Raw genomic sequence first — 20890 nt, 5'->3', positions numbered from 1 at the left:
GCAATCCTCACGTGTCACCTAGATAGGATTATAGACAGTGCTGGGGAGGAGACAGCTGTCATGGTACATGTGGGCACCAACGACATAGGAAAATGTGGAAGAGAGGTTCTGGAAGCCAAATTTAAGATTTTAGGTAGAAAGCTGAAATCCAGAACCTCCAGGGTGGCATTCTCTGAAATGCTTCCTGTTCCACATGCAGGTCCCCAGAGGCAGGCAGAGCTCCAGAGTTTCAATGCATGGATGAGACGATGGTGCAGGGAAGAGGGATTCAGTTTTGTAAGGAACTGGGGAAATATTTGGGGAAGGCTTTTCCGAAAGGATGGGTTCCACCTTAACCAGAGTGGAACCAAGCTCCTGGTACTAACTTTCAAAAAGGAGATAGAGCAGCTTTTAAACTTAAACAAGGGGGAAAGCCGATAGTCACTCAGCAGTGCATGGTTCAGAGCAATGTATCCTTGAAGGATACTAATGAACAGCAGAGTTAGAGCATCCCAACAGAGGTTCCAATAAAAGAAAACGTAGCCCATGTGCCTATATGTAAAAAATCACCAAAGCTAATGATTTCCAAATTACCCCTAACAACTGAAAAGCAGGTTATTAATACAAACAAAAAATACACTTTGAAATGTCTATGCCAATGCTAGAAGTCTAAGAAGTAAGATGGGAGAGTTAGAGTATATAGCAGTAAATGATGAGATTGACATGATTGGCATCACAGAGACTTGGTGGAATGGGGCAGTGCTATATCAGGGTACAAAATATATCACAATGATATAGAGGATCAGCTTGGTGACGGTGTGGCACTTTATGTCTGGGAGGATATAGAGTCCAACAGGATAAAGTTCATACAAGAGACTAAATGCTCAGTAGAATCTATATGGATAGAAATCCCATGTGTGTTGGGTAAGAGTGTAGTGATAGGAGTATACTACCGTCCACCTGGACAAAATAGTCAGACAGATGATGAAATGCTAAAAGAAATCAGGGAAGCTAACCAATTTGACAGTGCAATAATAATGGGAGATTTCAATTATCCAAACACACTGGTGCAGGACAAATCTCACTTCCATGAAGAATTCAAAGAGTCTATTTATTTCAGAAGATTCAATGTCAAATTTGTTCTATTGGCAACTCCATCAATAATAACAGTGATTTCTTATGGGGGACTTTCTTAGGGGGATTTCTTAGGGGGACTTTAAGAAATCATTGTTATTATTGATGGAGTTGCCAATAGAACGAATTTGGAATTGAATCTTCTGAAATAAACAGACTCTTTGAATTCTTCAGTGGAAGTGAGATTTGTCCTGCACCAGTGTGTTTGCGTACTTGCGGATGTGCAAGGGTTGTGCTTCAGTGTGCTTTCAGATTTCAATTACCCCAATATTGACTGGGAAAATGTAACATCAGGACTTGCTAGAGACATAAAGTTCCTGGATATAATAAATGACTGCTTTATGGAGCAGTTGGTTCAGGAACCAACAAGAGAGGGAGCTATTTTAGATTTAATTCTTAGTGGAATGCAGGATTTTGTGAAAGAGGTAACGGTGGTGGTGCCACGTGGCAATAGTGATCATTACATGATCAAATTTAAACTAATAATTGGAAGGGGGACAATAAGTAAATCTACAGCTCTAACGCTAAACTTTCAAAAGGGAAATTTTGATAAAATGAGGAAAATAGAAAAAAACTGTAAGGTGCAGCTGCAAAGGTTAAAAGTGTTCAACAAGCATGGACATTGTTAAAAATACAATATTAGAGGCACAGTCCAGATGTATTCTGTGCATAAAGAAAGGTGGAAGGAAGACAAAATGATTGCCATCATGGTTAAAAAGTGAGGTGAAAGAGGCTATTTTAGCTAAAATAAAAATCCTTCAAAAATTGGAAGAAGGATCCATCTGAAGAAAATAGGATATACATAAGCATTGTCAAGTTAAGTGTAAAACATTGATAAGACAGGTGAAGAAAGAATTTGAAATGAAGTTGGCCATAGAGGCAAAAACTCATAATAAAAACTTTTTTAAATATATCCGAAGCAAGAAACCTGTGAGGGAGTCGGTTGGAGCATTAGATAACCGAGGGGTTAAAGGGGTTCTTAGGCAAGATAAGGCCATTGGAGAAAGACTAAATGAATTCTTTGCTTCCGTGTTTACTCATGAAGATGTTGGGGATACCAGTTCCGGAGATGGTTTTCAAGGGTGATGAGTCAGATGAACTAAACCAAATTACTGTGAACCTAGAAGATGTAGTAGGCCAGATTGACAAACTAAAGAGTAGCAAATCACCTGGACTGGATGGTATGCATCCTAGGGTACTAAAGGAACTAAAAAATGAAATTTCTGATCTATTAGTTAAAATTTGTAACCTATCATTAAAATCATCTATTGTATCTGAAGACTGAAGGGTTGCCAAGGTAACTCCAATATTTAAAAAGGTCTCCAGGGGTGATCCGGGTAACTATAGACCAGTGAGCCTGACATCAGTGCCAGGAAAATTAGTGGAAACTATTCTAAAGATCAAAATCTTAGAGCATATAAAAAGACATGGTTTAATGGAACACAGTCAACAACTCAACATGGATTTACCCAACGGAAGTCTTGCCTAACAAATCTACTCCATTTTTTTGAAGGGATTAATAAACATGTGGATAAAGGTGAACCGGTAGATTTAGTGTATTTGGATTTTCAGATGGCATTTGACAAATTCCCTCATGAGAGGCTTCTAAGAAAACTAAAAAGTCATGGAATAGGGGGTGATGTCCTTTCGTGCATTACAAACTGGTTAAAAGACAGGAAACATAGAGTAGGATTAAATGATCAATTTGCTCAGTGGAAAAGGGTAAACAGTGGAGTGCCTCAGGGATCTGTACTTGGACTGGTGCTTTTCAATATATATATATATATATAAATGATCTGGAAAAAATACGACGAGTGAGGTTATCAAATTTGTGGACGATACAAAATTATTCAGAGTAGCTAAAGCACAAGCGGATTGTGATACATTACAGGAGGACCTTGCAAGACTGGAACATTGGGCACCAAAATGGCAGATGAAATTTAATGTGGACAAGTGCACATAGGGAAAAATAACCCTTGCTGTAGTTACACGATGTTAGGTTCCATATTAGGAACTACCACCCAGGAAAAAGATCTAGGCATCATAGTGGATAATACTTTAAAATTGGCTCAGTGTGCTGCAGCAGTCAAAAAAGCAAACAGTGTTAGGAATTATTAGGGATGTGAATCGGGCTTCGGGCAATTGAAAATATCGGGCGATATTTTCAAAATCATCAGAAATCGTGGGCTCCCCCGAAACGATAGGAAAACCCCACGATATTGTTTGTGGGGGTTCTCTTATCGTTTTGGGGGAGGGCGGGAAAAACGACACACAAATATAACCCCTAAACCCACCCCGACCCTTTAAAACTAGTCCCTTAGCTTCCCCCACCCTCCCGACCCCCCAAAAAAAACTTTTTACAGGTACCTGGTGGTCCAGTGGGGGTCCTGGGAGCGATCTCCCGTTCCCGGGCCGTCGGCTGCTACTAATCAAAATAGCGCCTATGGCTCTTTGCCCTTACCATGTGACAGGGTATCCGTGCCATTGGCTGGCCCCTGTCACATGGTAGGAGCACTGGATGGCCCGTGCCATTTTTGGCACGGGCCATCCAGTGACCTCCTGACCCCCACAAGACTTTGGCAAGTCTTGTGGGGGTCAGGAGGCGCCCCCAAGCTGGCCAAAAGTCCCTGGGGGTCCAGCGGGGGTCCGGGAGCGATCTCCTACGCTCGTGACATCGGGGGACAGGAACCAAAATGGCGCCGGTGCTACCTTTGCCCTGTCATATGACAGGGCAAAGGTAGCGCCGGCGCCATTTCTATCAACGCACCCGTGGCCCGAGAGTGGAAGATCACAACGGGACCCCCCCACTGGACCCCAGGTAATTTAAGACATTTTGGGGGGGTTCGGGAGGGTGGGGGATTTATTTTAAAGGGTCGGGGTGGGTTTTAGGGATGTTTTAGTGTGCCGGTTTTCCCGCCCTCCCCCTTCCCTCCCCCTTCCCCCGATTTATGATTTTTGACGATAAATCGGGCGAATTCCTATTAAATATCACCTCTAACAATTTTTGACTATTTAAAATATATCGGACGATATTTTAAATCGTCAAAAAACGATTCACATCCCTACTTTCAAGTATCTGAAAGTCTGTATCATATCACCTCTGCTCCTCCTTTCCTCCAGGGTGTACATATTTAGATTCTTCAATCTCTCCTTATAAATCATTCGATGAAGACCCTCCAACTTTTTTGGTTGCCCTTCTCTGGACCGCTTCCATCCTGTCTATGTCCCTTCGGAGATACGGTCTCCAGAACTGAGCACAGTTCTCCAGGTGAGGCCTCACCAAGGACCTGTACAAGGGGATAATCACTTCCCTTTTCTTACTTGATATTCCTCTCTCTATACAGCCCAGCATTCTTCTGGCTTTAGCTATCGACTTGTCACATTGTTTCTCTGACTTCAGATCGTTAGACACTATCACCCCAAGGTCTCTCTCCTGCTCGGTGCACACCAGCCCTCCCTCCCTCCATTGAATACAGTTTTTTTGGATTTCCACACCCCATATGCATGACTCTGCACTTCTTGGCATTGAATCTCAGCTGCCATATCTTCGACCACTCTTCCAGCTTCCTTAAATCCCATCTCATTCTCTCCACTCCTTCCAGCATGTCCATTCTGTTGCAGATCTTAGTGTCATCTGCAAAATGACAAACTTACCTTCTATCCCGACTACAATTTTGCTCACAAAGATATTGAACAGGACCGGTCCCAACACCGATCCTTGCTGCACTCCGCTTAACACCGCTCTCTCTTCACAGTAAGTTCCATTTACCATCACACATTGTCTTCTGTCCGTCAACCAGTTTGCAATCCAGGCCACCACCTTGGCACTCACTCCTAAGCTTCTCATTTTATTCACTAGCCTCCTATGCGGGACCTTATCAAAAGCTTTGCTAAAATCCAAGTAGATGACATCGAGTGCTCTTCCTCGATCCAATTCCTTAGTCACCCAATCAAAATCCAATCACACAGCTTAACGAAAATGAAAAAGGTGTAGTTAAAACTGAGTGATATGGCTTTACAATTTGTGAAGCCAGCCCACTTGGCCAGAAATCCTGCCCCAAACTCCTCCCCTTTTCCTAATTTGCATCGCACCATGCGTTAAAAAAGCACCATCCCCCACTACCCTCTCTACCTACAAACTTGTCCTTCACCTCTACAAGAGCTCCACCTTAAAAGCAAAAAGGGTCTTCTATGCTCATAAGATCCATGATCTCATCTTCGACTCGAAAGCCCTTTTTGCATACGTTTCCAATTTAACACAAATCCATGCTCCCGACATTCCATTTAACCAAGCTCAATCAAAAGCAGAAGAGTTGGCACTCTTCTTCCTTAATAAAGTCACTAACCGCCTAACACAGCTTACTCCCAATGCCATCTCGCCTTCCAGCACATATCACCACCCTGACAAAGACATTTCTCTCCAATCCTTTGAACCTATCACAACCTCAGAGATCCAAGCAGTTTTGAAGAAAATGAAACCTTCTTCACATCCCTTTGACTAAATCCCGTCCAAACTTCTACTTCTAATCCCTGACACCATCTCCAAATCACTGGCTGACATCATTAATTGTTCTTTATCCCTGGGAATCTATCCAGATGATATTAAACTAGCCTCCATCAAACCACTCCTAAAGAAACCGAACTTGGATCCTAAAGACCCCAACAGCTTCTGCCCGATCTCCAACCTTCCATTCATAGCCAAGGTCATGGAAAAACTAGTTAATACTCAACTATCGGATTATATAGAAGATCACAAAATTCTGTTCCCCACCCAATATGGATTCCGAAAAGCATTAAGTACTGAATCACTACTCAGTTCCCTGACAGACTACCTCTTCATGGGCCTCGATAAAGGTCATGCCTTCTTACTGATTCTCCTGGACTTCTTGGCAGCATTTGATACCGTGAATCACTCCATCCTCCTAAACCAGCTGGCGAACATTGGCATAACAGGAACTGCTCTGGCCTGGTTCTAAACATTCCTTGGGAACAGAGGCTACAAGGTTAAAATCTACAATAAAGAATCTCACCATTATCTTTCCTCCCTAGGAGTTCCCCAGGGTTCCTCCCTCTCCCCCATGCTCTTCAACATCTACCTTCTTCCACTTTGCCAGCTGTTAACCAAACTGAACCTAAAACACTTCTTATATGCAGACGATGTCCAGATCGTGATCCCCCTTAAAGAATCCATCACAAAAACCCTTGAATTTTGGGAAAACTTCCTTCAAGAAATCAACTGCCTCCTTACCAGCTTAAACTTAATACTAAACTCTTCAAAAAGTGAACTCCTTCTTACATCCCCTGAAAACAGCAAAATCACTACGAATCCACCAGCTAACCTTCACATCTCACAAGCAAGAGACAGGAGTTATTATTGATAACCGTTTAAACCTAAAATCATTTATTAACCAAACAACTAAGGACTGTTTTCATAAACTACATGTCCTGAAAAGAATAAAACCACTTTTCCACTTTCACAATTATAGAACAGTTCTGCAAGCAATAATCTTCTCTAAGATAGACTACTGTAACTCTATCTTATTAGGTCCCCCCTCATCTCACACCAAACCTCTTCAGATTGTCCAAAACACGGCAGCCAGAATATTGACAAACACGAGGAGAAGAGAACACATATCTCCCATCCTCAAAGACCTACACTGGCTGCCAATTCACTACAGAATCATACATAATAAGTCCATTACCACTATCTACAAAGCCATCCATCACCATGCTCCACTCAACCTACAAATCCCATTCAGAAAACATACCTCCACCAGACCCATCAGAGAGGCTTACAGAGAATCTCTACATATACCACACACCAAAACTGCTCAACATATATCCTTTAGAGACCGGGCCATCTCTACAGCAGGACCACCGCTATGGAACTCCATCCCACCGAATCTTCGACAGGAACTGTGCCTGCTAACCTTCAGAAAAAGGCTTAAGACGTGGTTGTTTAAGCAAGCCTTTCCAGACCACAACTGATCCCTAATTCACCGACAACCACAGTCAGACATTCTTAGAACATTGTAAACAATTGCTCTTTCTGTTAAATTCCTCTCACCTTTTTCTCCTTCTCCCAGTGTTAAACATCCCTGTTTTATTGTAACTTCAGAGTTTCTCCTCACTTGTTACAGTTCTATGTTATTTTCATTTTACACCACTTGTTAAATGTAAACCAGCATGATGTGAACTTTATCGTGAATGCCGGTATATAAAAACACTAAATAAATAAAATAAATGGTGTTTTCGCATCCGTTAAAGGTGCTTTTTGCATGCGAAAACACCATTTCGCACTTTGATAAATGATCCCCTAAGTTAGCCAGATAAGAAATTCCTCCCCAGAACACCCATCTCCTGCCCATCACTTATCTGGTTATCTACTTAGATAAATACTTATATGGCTAAATGGCAGCCGCTAAATGACACCAGATATTCAGCCACTGTTACCTAGTTGGAAAAATTTAAGGAAATACTTATTTACAGAGAAGAGTAATCTAAGGAAATATTTATTTACAGAGAGGGTGGTGAATGCATGGAAAAGCCTTCCAATAGGGGTGTGCATTCGTTTTCGACTTATTGTGAATCCGCAATGTATATGCCATATTCGTTGTATTCATGGGGGTTCAGAAACATATGGCAAACCCCCACGAATACAACGGATCACCAACGAATAGGCCCCCCACCCTTCTGACCCCCCCCAAGACTTGCCAAAAGTACCTGGGGTCTAGCGGGGTTCCTGGAGCGATCTCCTGCATGCAGGCTGTCGGCTGCCGGTATTCAAAATGGCGCCGATAGCCCCTGTGACATAGTAAAGGCAATGGGTCAGTCCCCCCAAGACTTGCCAAAAGTCCCTGGTGGTCCAGCGGAGTCTTGGAGTGATCTCCTGCACTTGGGTCATCTGCCAGTATTCAAAATGGCACCGATAGCCTTTGCACTTACTATGTCACAGGGGCTATCGGTGCCATTTTGAATACCGGCAGCCGACAGCCCGACAACCTTACACATCATGGGCATATCAAACCGCCTCAAAAAGAGTACAGCTATGTATTGGCTTTTGCTCATACTTTGCTCTGACATCACAGCAAGCTGTATGTGCTTTTTTTGCTCTGTACTAGATGATGAGAGTGACTTTGCATGTCCCAAAAGGGCTAATGAGTTTCATACCAGTTGTGATAAAGCTAATGTATTATGTTCTATAGAATACAGACTGACCTAAAAAAACAACAAAGGGGTTTGTTCACTTTCCTGAGAGCTGCACTGTATCTCTTTGAAGCTTTTATTCAAACCTAGAATATCAATATTTGTATTCATCCAACATGGCCTATATCTATCTAGTGACTGCAAAATTTTCAAAGTATGAGTAATTCAAGCCCTATAAATTCTAAGTTAGACAGAGTTACCAAGTTACCATTTCGAGGTCACTTCTATATTTCTGATGACCCCATTCTGATCCATTCAGGGACCTGTAGCACAGAATTCAGTTGGAAATATCGGAATTGGGAACTTGGAAGCTCTGGTTGGGCTTATTTTGTTATTTATGATAAAGATATTTGAAACAGGTAGATTTGTTCTTTTTCTTTTATTTTAGACAGTTAGTACAGATCCTGTTCCTGTGAAACTACATTATGACAAATCCCACGATCAAGTCTGGGTGCTGAGTTGGGGTGATATGGAAAAGACTTCACCAACATTGCAGGTAAGTAAGCAGTGACAAAACATAGTTTCACATAAATGAATAATTAAAAAGTTATTTTTCAATATCTTTGAAAAACTATAAAAACGTCCATCTTTTTACAATCAAATTTTCAGCAATACGTATAGACATAAAAATGCCATATATTATAAATGGCATTGCTCATATTTTTAATTTGAAAACTGAAAGGGAAAATACTAATGTTTTAAACTGTGTTTAATCTTGGCATTGTTTCAAATGCAGCGTTCATTTGTGAACAGGGACATATGAAAATAATTTACATAATAAAATTAAATGGCAGATAATTTATACAACTGGAGTTCATTTATTTGAAAGCCTTTACTATTATTAGGATAGCTTATAAATTAATGACCATATTTTAAGTAATTTGCCATCATGTTGCCATCATGAAATCTGCTGTTACAAATTATAGAGGTAATTTTCAAAGGAAAATATAAATGTGATATACTATTGTAGAAATTTTCAAAATCCTATTTACCTGCATTAAGTACATTTAACATTGGTCGAGGCCCCAGCATCGGGACCCAGCCTCTGGATTGGTTTGCAGCATCAGGCCTGGGCCCAGGCTCTGACCTAGGCTGAGGCCCAGATGTCAGGACCTGAGTCCCGTCCTTGTCATCGGATACCCGATGGATCAGGTAAGAACTTGTTTGGGTCTCAGCCGAGGCCCCAGTGTCGAGATGGGCTTAGGACAAGTCTCCAGCATCATGCTTGAACCTAGGCCATAGCCCCTATTTGGGCCTTGGCTTTAGCACCTAGACGAGGCCCTGGCTTCGAGCATAGGCCTAGGCACCAGTGTCATGCCTAGGACATGTGCTGAAAATAAGCATCATTTGCACTAAAGTGAATCCAAATAGATTTGGTCTTCAGTATGGATTCTGAAAGATGCAGAAAGTATTCCAGCAGTTTTTCTGTAGGGCAAATGAATGGATTTAGAGACCTGCCCTCACATCAGATGATACAACTCCTCCATTAAATCTCATAAGATCTTCTAGTGGATTCCTTTCTAGAAGCCAGAAGGACATGAGATATTTCATTAGAGAAATCAAGGGAACTAATCACTTCATACTCGACATTCAGGCAGTTAGGGCCAGTGATTGGATTTCAGGGTAAAAAAGTATTCCCTGACTCTGTGTAACCAGAGCTGGAGATTTGAAAAATCTAATTGGTTTTCTGAAAGATGATTACCAAAGCAGTAGAAATATATCTTGGCCCAAAAGTAGCTGTGACAATCATGGTTCCTTTGACCTTTCTTCATTTTATTAAGGTCTTTGCAAATAGGGTTATGAGAGGATATGCATACAGAAGACTGATCCCCCAATGAAAGGAGGTGTTGAATGATATTCTGTCTTTTGATCCTCTCCTGGAACAGAAGCTAGGACCTTCCTGATCAGTAAGGCTAAAAACAAATCTATTTTGGGTGTTGCCTACCTGAAAATATTTCATTTATCACTTTCTGATCCAGGAACCATTTGTTAGGGTCCAGGATTTGAATGAATTTGTCTGCAAGGGTATTTTCTCTTACTGCCAGCTAAGAGGTATGTAGAGTCAACCCTTGAGAAATAGTCCAGTTCCAAATTTTTTCAGCCTCCTGACAAAGAAGGAATGAGCCAGTTCCTCCCAGCTCATTCAGTATCAATGCAGGCAATTTGAAAATCACTCCAAAATGATTATGGAAAAAAAATATTTATTGCTAGCTTGTACTAATATTTTAACATAAGATGTTGGGATTGTAATAACTGGTGCTTTAGCCTTTTTGATGTGTTTAGAGTCAAAAAACAATTTTGGTTTGTTAATTCATTTCATAGGTCACAGTCATTTATCAGGTTTGTCTGAAATGAAAAAAAAAAGTGTTTAATTTGTTTATTCATTTAACATTGAAATCAAAAGGGGAACAATCCATAGGCCCCATTGACTTCAATATTGTCATGATCACGCCCATCTGCTCAGCACGCTGTGGGGCTTTGCTGGGCTTCAGGCATCCCGCTCTGCTCATATACCACTTCCCGTCCACTTGCACAGCTCCTGCACAGCGCTGCTATGGACTCCTCCCGGCCTCTAGTCAGAGTGCCAGGCCTAGTCCTGGCACTCCCAAACAGTACACAGAAAAAGGTCAATAAAGAGTTTAATGTGGTCCTGTAGCTCGCTGGCTGCAGCCCTGTAATAATGCCTGGTTGTCCTTACAAGCCCCCAAGCCTAACTGCTTAGGTTCTCCTTAACAAGCCCAGAGTTAAACAGCATTTAAAACCACAATTCCCTTCCAACCTTTCTCAAACATCCTTTTACCAACACAGGATTTACCATCCCCCAACCTCCTGGTTATTCCACCTCCATAGAGGAACAGCTGGAGCTTTCCTCTCCCCAGCTTACCTCCATCTCCTCCTCCCCTGACTCTGAGGAGCCGGGTTTTTGTGGACAGCTCTACCACGGCGGCATGCCCTCTTCCTCAGCTTCCATGGACTCTGCTGAGTCATAGGGATCAGTCCCTATTTCCTCCACCTGTTCCTGCTCACTCTCCAGCCAGGGGTCAGGTGCCGGGTCAGGTGCCAGTCTTTGTTGCTTTCCTCAGCGCCTCCGGTGGATAGGTTTGGTACTGCCCGCCTCTGCTTTTCTATATCCAGGCTGTTTCTGCCCCTGGCCAGGTCGTACTGCATCACAATATAAAAGAAAAAAACAGGCCAAGGCTGAGTCCCATCACCAAGATCTAGACCTAGTCAATGGCCTGATGCAGAAACATGGCATGGGGCCCTGTCCTGTCATTGAGGCCAAGGCCTGTCCTATCTGAGCCCAATGTCAGTGTATTTCTCAAAGTTGGGTTCCATTGCCAAGGCCGGATTATGTTGCTAATCCTAGGCCCAACACCAGTTCCTGTCCCTAAGGCTTGGTCCCATTGAGGCCTGAGCCCAAGCCTATGCTCTATGACAGGGCCCAGCCCAAGGCCAGGTCCTATTGTTAAAGCCCAGACAAAGACACCCAGGACCCAGCTTGAGGACAGTTTGCATCAAAAAGAATCAAGCATAGCCCCATATCCAAAGCTGAGGACCAGCCTGAGGCCAAGTTGCATCACCGGGGTGTGGTCTGAGATTGGGTCCCATTGCCAAGGCAAGGGCCTGGGTTTTGATGTGGACTCGATGCCTGAGCTCAACCCATTACCAAAACCCAGGCCTAGGCCCAGGACCATGCCTTCTGCCATTGAAATGCATGGTCATACATAAAATGGTACCATTCACTGCAAGGAAAGTGCCACAGTGATATCATTGCAGTATATCTTTCAGGTGTATGGCATCATTTTTATTCGACAGAAGAAGAAAGAAGATGGTGGAAATATAAGTAATGAGCCTAGGCCCAGGCCCATTCCTTGGTGATGGACCCCGGTTTCAGGCTATACCCTGTTATCAGGCCTGGTCCTCAGTGATGGTACCTGGCTTTGGTTTGGGCACCAGCATCTGGCCTTGGCCTAGGCCTGGGCATCAGTGATATGTTCTGGCTATGAGCCAGGCAGCAGCTTCAGAACATGGCTTAAGCCTGTGCCTTGGTGATTAGTCCCAGTCTTGGGCTGGGACAAGGCATTAGGACTTGATCTGGGCTTCATCGATGGGACCTGACATTATGTCATGCCCCAGCATCAAACTTGGGCCTTGGTGATGGCACTCAGCCTCAGGCCATGCTCTGGTATTAGGCCTAGGCCTGGTCATCCATGATGGAACCTGGCCTTGGGCCTGGACCTTGTGCTAGTCCTAAGTCTTCAGAATGGGACCAGGACCAGATCAGACCCTGGCATCAGGCCTGGAGGGTTTCAGCAACAGGACCTGGCCTTGGGCTGGGTCACATCATCACACCCAGGCTTTTGTGATGGAACCACGCCTCAGCCTGGTTTCAACCAGAGACTTTTTTTTTTCCAATTACACAAACACGATAATATATTAGGCCTCAGTGACAGGGTTCAGCCTTGCACCAGGCCTTGGGTTGTGGTGTCAGGCCATGGTCTGGGCCAAAGCCCCAGCATTGGGACTCATCCTCCAGTTTGGGTCATGGCATAAGCTGGTCCAGGCCTAGGCCCTGGCATTGGGACCCGAACCTTCAGGTTGGTTCGTGGCTTTTGTCCTGGGTTCAGGCTCCAGCCTAGGCTGAGGCCCTGGCATCAGGACCCGGCTTCTGGGCCGGATCATGGCATTAGGTCTGGGTCAGGCTCCTACCTAGGCCAAGGCCCAGGCATTTGGACCTGGTCTCCAGATTGGGTCACAAGATCAGGCCTGAATCTGAGGCTAGGTTCTAGCATTTGAACCCAGCCTCTGAGCTGGGTCTTGGTGTTGGGCCTGGATCCAAGCTGCAGACTAAGCCAAAGCCCAGGCATCAGGATCTGACTGGGCCAGACCTCGGTTTTTGGCCTAGGTCCAGCTGAGACATAAGCATTGAGTAGGCTAAGGCCGAGGCCACAGAGACCTACTGTGCCCTCAGCCTACAGAAGGCCAAGGCTTTACCTCCGAATCCCCACCAGACCGGGTAAGTGGAGGATATAAGGGATCCTGGCATTTTTCTGGATGGGTGGGAGGCCCCGGGAGGCTTCTATTCATTTTTTGGCCATTATTGTGTTTTTTGTTTTTTTTCACGTAGATAAGCATCTGAATTAGCCATGCTGTCTGGGTACGTCTTCCGTGCCACTAGGTGGCAGAGCTCTCTAAGTCTTGTTAAAGTCTTTCAGCTAGGCACTCCTTCTTGTACTCTCCCTGGTTTGCCTAGGTTCCTCAGTCCGTTTTTTTCCATGCAACTGAAAGCACGCAGAGCTCTGGCTCTCCAGACTCTGAGTAGCAGTTGTGAGGTAAAAACAGATTCTCAACAAAAGATTTCCCGCAGGAAAGGCTGATTTTCTTATTATGCCTTGACTAGGATTCAAGTTCTGCACTTGTGGAAAAATTATGTCAGTGACTGATGGCCATCAGTCCTGCTATATATGCCTGGGATCTCATCATGATCAGGAAAGTTGCAGAGACTGCGGATGCATGTCTCTGAGAGCGCAGCGCCAGCGAGCAGCGTGAATAGAGCAACTTAAGGTAACACCATCTGGCTCCTATGCCCGTTTCAGAGGCTTCTGTAAGGTTATCACTGGGGCCAGAGAGAAAAAAAAAGACAGCATCAAAAAGAAGGGCTTTTCGATGGACCCCCCCCACTGAAAAACACCCATTCCCAAAACCCCTTCAAAAACAGGGGCAGGGATCGGGGGATGCGTCAATGGTGTTGTGGCCGCACGCCTTACCGATGCCAACGGCTTCCCAGAGCAAAAATAAAGATCACAGTACGAAGCACCGATGCTCTGATGCGCCATGTGGATATGACGCACCAAAAGACCATCAAAGCTCTGACGCATCGAAGCACCGACGCACGGAGCAAGGTGTGTTGAAGATGTGTCACCTCGAGACTGCATTGATGCATTCGATGCATGTCGACACACAGTCTCAAGGTACACATCAATCAACGCATCTGACGTAAAAACATAAGCCATCGACACAATCGACGCAAATGAGACACCCTATACCTAAAAAACATATATCTGGACATAAAAGGCCTAGGGAACCATCTCCATTGCTCATAATCGATCCAGAAGGGGACATGTCTCCTTCCCATTTATCAGATAGCCCTTTATCCTCCCCTGGCAGCACACCAATGCCACAGCCACAAACTCCAACACCTCATGTACCGCCTGCGCTGCCATCGCCAAGTGATCCTCTTCATGCAATACCATAAACATCTACCTTAGCTTCACAAGCTATGACACAAATTACTGACATTCTATCCCAATTTTTAAGGTTGATGGAGCAACAGACACAACCACAAATACCGCCCTCCACACTTCTTGCAGTGGAAATTCCAGCTATCCCGGAAGACTCAAACATCCCAGGCCCTTCACCGAAGGACCAACTGGTACAACCGTCAACACCTATAGAGGAGTTCACTTTTTCATCCTCCTCTGATGATTCTTCCACAGGATACTCATCTGACCCAGCAGAGGTTCCACCCAAACCAGCATCCCTCCCAGAGGATTTAACATACTCATAATTTATAGAGAAGGTTGGTCTCCTTTTAAATGTAGAGACCAAGAAACTCACTGACCCCAGACAAGAAATGATAGGAATTTTGAAAATCTTCGATTCCCCAAGTGAACCTGTTGCACTGCCTCAACATCAGGTACTCAATGCCCTCATGGAAAAGTCATGGGACACACCCCTTACCACTCCAACGACTTCCCGAAAAATAGATCTTAAACATCACATGAGGGATTCTCCCTAATATGCAGCTTTCCAATTGCTGCGCCAGTCAGTTGTCATCGAATCGGCAATGCAAAAGGCAAAAAAGGCAAAAATACATGCCAATACACCACCATCCAAAGATGCCAAGTTATTGGATGACTTTGCGAGGCACTCTTACCAATCCAATATGGTCAGCGCCAAAATTCAAAACCATCAATTCTTTATTGTGCAGTACCTTTTAGAAACCATATTTAATTCCAGTCTCCACAGATTCCACTCTTCCAGTAGAATTCCACAATATGGAGGAGGGTTTGCACCACTTGTTACAATCCATTTATGAAGGATTCAATATATCTTCTAAAACATCAGTTAATGCAGTAGCCGCAAGATGTTTAGCATGGCTTCGTTCTAGCGCAATCAGGGAAGACGTCCATAATAAACTAGCAAACCTCCCATGTTGACCAGACAATCTATTTAGTGATAGATTCACTGAGACTGTGACCAGACTAAAAGAACAAAAAGCGGTAGTATTATCATTAACATCTCCACACCCACAGGGGTCATTCCGAAAGCAATACCCTACCTATAGAAAGCCTACTTACAAATACAGCTACAAGCCTTACTCATATTATAGGCCTCAGCAGTTCCAACAACCTTGACAGCAACCCTTTCAACAGGGTGCGCGCTCTAGACCTAGGGCCCCTAGGCAAATCCGAATACAATCAGATTCCCAAAAGGCAAAACCTCAACAATCTTTTTAACGATAACTTCACCACCGGCTTTGACATTGGCAGTAGGAGAATGCTTAACATCATTCCTCCCAACATGGTCCTCCATTACTTCAGGTCAATAGGTTTTAGAAATAATAAAAGAAGGGTATTCTCTCCATTTTACAGCGATACCAAACATACCGCACTTAGTTCCACAGAAATATCGTGCAGTACACAAACATCATCTTCTGAAGGAAGTGAGCACTCTTCTCCAACAAAACTGCATTCAGGAACTATCTTCCAAGACACCGCACACTGGTTTCTATTCCCAATACTTCCTCATTCCCAAAAAATCGGGGGGTCTACGCCCAATTCTAGACCTATGTGCGCTCAACAAATATATTAGGAAAGAGAAATTCAAGATGACATCTCTCAAATCCATCCTACCCTTTCTTCAACCCAGAGATTGAATGTGTTTGCTGGACTTGAAAGATGCGTATGCTCACATGCCAATGCATCCCAATTCCTGGTGTTACCTCTGTTTCCAAATGAACAACCGACACTTCCAATACAAGGTCCTACCATTTGGCCTCTCCTTTGCCCCCAGAGTATTCACCAAATGTCTAGCAGTAGCGATAGCACATCATCATCAGGGAATTCAAATTTTTCCTTACCTGGACGACTGGCTCATAGTAGCACCCAGCCAGTCTCTCCTACGAAAAAACCTGTTATGCACAATTTCTTGTCTCGACAACCTTGGACTCCTGATCAACTATGAAAAGTTGAACCTTCAGCCGACATAAACTTTACAGTTCATCGGGGCATATATAGATACCGTTCAAGACAAGGTATTCCTGCCACACCCAAGGGCACTTGCTATTCGCACACTGTCCACAACCCTTCTACATGCCAGAATGGTTCCGGCCTGTCAAATTATGACCATGCTGGGTCATATGGCAGCTTCGATTTATGTGATTCCACACACTCGTTTACACGTGTCATCTTCAATAGGGTCTCAAACAACAATGGACTGAATTCCTACATCCATTATCGACCCCAGTAAGCATAACAACCAGCATGAGGAAAAATCTACACTGGTGGATATTACCATCCACACTAACCATGGGTTCACCCCTAACACCTCCTCGACATCAATTAGTACTCACCACAGATGCCTCTCCCACAGGTTGGTGAGCTCACCTAAATCACCTTCAAGCTCAGGGACTTTGGTCCACGAAGGAACACAACCTACACATAAACCTATTGGAGCTACGAGCAGTACAAAACACACTTCATGCCTTTGAACACTTCTTAAAAGAACAGACGATAATGATCCACACAGACAATCTGGTCACAATGTTTTACATAAATAAAGAAAGAGGGTCAGGTTCCTGGAACCTGTGCAAAGAAACGATACAAATCCTGGAATGGACACACAACAGATCCATTCACCTCCAAGGAACTTATTTACCAGGAATCAACAACTCCAAAGCCGACAAACTGAGCATAATTTTTCACCCCCACAAATGGGAGCTACATCAGCAGACAACAGATCACATATTTTCCATATGGGGTCTCCCCTGCATTGATCTGTTTGCGACAGAAAGCAGCAGGAAAGTAGAAACCTTCTGCTCAGTATACCCGAGCACCTCTAGACTAGCTCCGGACGCTTTCCTCCTAGACTGGTCTCAAGGCCTACTATATGCATTCCCTCCAATTCCACTAATTTCTAGCACAATTCAACGATGCATACAAGACAAAAAACAATTGATTCTCATAACACCAGCCTGGCCAAGACAACCCTGGTACAGCTATCTCATACCTCTCAATAAAACACCCTATTCCTCTGGGCAACAACCCTCAACTACTTACACAGGAGAACGGATCACTCCTTCATCCTCTCCATTCCTCCCTGCACATCACAGCATGGAGCTTGAGCGGCTCCCTTTTCAAAACTTAAACATTGCTGCTCTACTACAAGACATCTTAGTATCCTCTAGGAAACTATCCACTAGACTAAACTACCAAAGAAAGTGGTCACGCTATGCTTCTTGGTGTGAAACTACGGGTATTGATCCCCTTACCTGCCCACCAGAACGCCTTCTAACCTACCTTCTTTTACTCTACACAGAAGGCCTAGAGACTGCTTCTCTGCAAGTACATTAGCTATAGCAGCTTATCATACACCTTTGAATGGTGAGCCCATATCCTGCCACTCTCTAGTATCCAGATTCATGAAAGGGAAATTGTGCTTACGCTCCCCAGTCAAGAAGCCTCCAGTGCCCTGTGACATGAACATAGTCCTAGAAAAACTAATCCTACTGCCATTTGAACCAATGGACTCTTGTCACCTAAGATATCTATCCTGGAAAGTACTATTCTTGATTGCCCTAACATCGGCTAGACGTGTTAGTGAACTTCAAGCCTTAGTATACTACCCTCCTTACCTGCAATTTTAGCATGACAAAGTGACATTACACACCCAAGTTTTCTACCAAAGGTGGTTTCCAGTTTTCACTTAAACCAAACCATTATATTACCTACTTTTACCCGAAGCCTCATACCAATGAAAATGAACAAAAACTCCATACCCTAGACTGTAAACGTGTGCTTGCCTATTATAAACAGCGCACCCACAAGGCTAACAGACCCTCACAACTCTTCCTCTCTTTTAATCCAAATGCAGCAGGACTTCCAGTGATAAAACGAGCATTATCTTCCTGGACATCCAATTGCATACAGTTCTGCTACCAAAAACGTTTAGAACACTTATCTTCAAAACCTAAGGTGCATCAAGTTTGTGCAGTGGCCGCATCCATCGCTCAAATCCATGAAGTACCTCTTGAAGACATCTGCAAAGCGGCGACTTGGTCATCACTACATACTTTCACATCTCATTACTATTTAGATAAACAGACGATGCGCACATGGGCCGGACAATTCTACATTAGAGCACATGTTTTATACATCAGAAACCTTCATAAGAACTGTCCGCCTATAATTTATGTATTGAGCACAACAATAAACAAATCACACTTATATGACTGCTCAATATGTCAGCTGGGGACTCCCAGTCAGCATGGCTAATTCAGATGCTTATCTACTTGAAAAAAGCAAGTTTGCTTACCGTAAACGGTGTTTTCCATAGATAGCAGATAGACATGCTGACCCTCCCATCTCCCCGTACAGTTCCAACACGGCATACTATCTTGCTTAGATACGGACTGAGGAATCTCAGGCAAACCAGGGAGAGTTCAAGAGGGAGTGCCTAGCTTAAAGACTTTACTAGACTTAGAGAGCTCCGCCACCTAGTGGCATGGAAGATGTAACCAGACAGCATGGCTAATTCATCTGCTCTCTACAGAAAACACTGTTTACGGTAAGCAAACTTGCTTTTCTTTTTTCATTGTTTGTTTAGTTGCTTTTCTTCACGAATGAAATTAATAAAATAATCCATGAACTGAAATTTATGGGAGAATAACCTCTCGAAAACAAACCAAAATCAAAAGCAATTTTTTTCCCCTGCACATCCCTAAGATTTATGTGAGCTTTACTTCAACTGAAATCTCCCATCAAGCCACCCACTCTTTCACCAGACTTTATTTCCCCCTAATAGCCTCTGAACTCTTGTTGGCTTAAGTTCCTGACTTGAACATTCACATTTTGATGGCAGTTACTTTTAGCCTGCTGAGTCAATGATTTTCAAACCGTAATGACTTATCTACTTTATGATAAATTTCAGCACAAGTCAAGGCACATAATGTCAGAGCCCTGGGAACATTGGTATTCCATCTCAGATCAGCCACTACTGAAAAGATTTGCAAGGCTGAAAACAGACTTCTGTACACATATTTACTTACCATTAATATTTAGATACTGACCGCTGATACAACAGTACGTGTGGTCAGTCTGTCCTCAAGGATCCCTTTGAGGGGAGGAATCCAACTTCATATCCCATAGAATCCAGTCATATTATTTTGGGATTTCTTCTCCTTAAAACAAAACATAAAAACCCTCAGAAAAGTATACTTTTCTTCTGGTTGTTGTTATTTTCCCTTTTTCTTTTTGGACAGCAACCCTTAGCTTGGGATTTCCATTTCCTCACAGATATATTGTGTTTTTCTACAGAGAAAATTAAGTTCCTTATCTGTGAGATGTGTTTGCCCTGGACATCGGGATAATCAGTCACACATTTCTTCCTCTCTCCCATTATGGAATTGTCTTCGATAAGCTGTTACATAAGGCTGAGCGAGGTCCAGTGTACTGGGGTCAGCAGGGTGGGAAGTCCCTCACATGTCAAGCTTTTTAGGCTTTAGAGATTTGCAGAAACACTCTACGTTGGCATCATCAGATGATGTCACCCTCTTATATGACTGATTATCCTGCTATCCATGGGGACAACCATTACTGGTAATGAACTTGCTTAAACAACATTAGGCTGTTACCATTAGCCAGATATAACATGATTTTTGAAATTATCATCTATCATATATGCAAAATAAAGTGTTGTACACTCCCCTTACCTGTAAATATTTTAAAAAGTGAATCTTAGGCATAGTAGACTAATAGTCATATATGCCTTTGTTAATATTTGAGCTCTGATACCTGCCTTAGTTTCTGATGAGACTGTTGACCAGACCTCTCTGTGGACAGTGAAACTCTTCTCTGGAGAATTTAATTCATGTAACTACCACTTTAGGGTACCACCTGATTACTTCATAAAGATATTGAGGATTTATGGTACCAAAATCAAGGACATTTATTTACAAAAAGAGGTTATTTACAACAGTCCCATCCACAGGTGAATCATAGAGAGATGTAGGTAGAGATGTGAATCGTGTCCTCGATCGTCTTAACGATCGATTTCGGCTGGGAGGGGGAGGGAATCGTATTGTTGCCGTTTGGGGGGGTAAAATATCGTGAAAAATCGTGAAAAATCGTAAAAAATCGAAAAAACGTAAAATCGCAAAACCGGCACATTAAAACCCCCTAAAACCCACCCCGACCCTTTAAATTAAATCCCCCACCCTCCCGAACCCCCCCCCAAATGACTTAAATAACCTGCGGGTCCAGCGGCGGTCCGGAACGGCAGCGGTCCGGAA

At 43.5% G+C, this 20890-nt stretch overlaps 1 protein-coding gene across 1 annotated transcript in view; it reads left to right on the top strand.

The window, feature by feature from the left end:
• The window catches only part of FSTL5 (follistatin like 5), a 1290346-nt gene that overhangs the window by 1204470 nt on the left and 64986 nt on the right, over positions 1-20890 (top strand). Inside the window, 1 exon segment of the mRNA XM_029618151.1 lies at positions 8708-8815. Within this exon segment, the coding sequence (XP_029474011.1) occupies positions 8708-8815 (108 nt within the window).

The sequence above is a fragment of the Rhinatrema bivittatum genome, chromosome 1 (genome assembly GCF_901001135.1).
Source record: "Rhinatrema bivittatum chromosome 1, aRhiBiv1.1, whole genome shotgun sequence".
In the NCBI taxonomy this organism is placed as follows: domain Eukaryota; kingdom Metazoa; phylum Chordata; class Amphibia; order Gymnophiona; family Rhinatrematidae; genus Rhinatrema; species Rhinatrema bivittatum.
Note: the sequence above shows the minus strand (reverse complement) of the source record. Positions and strands in the feature narration are given on the sequence as shown.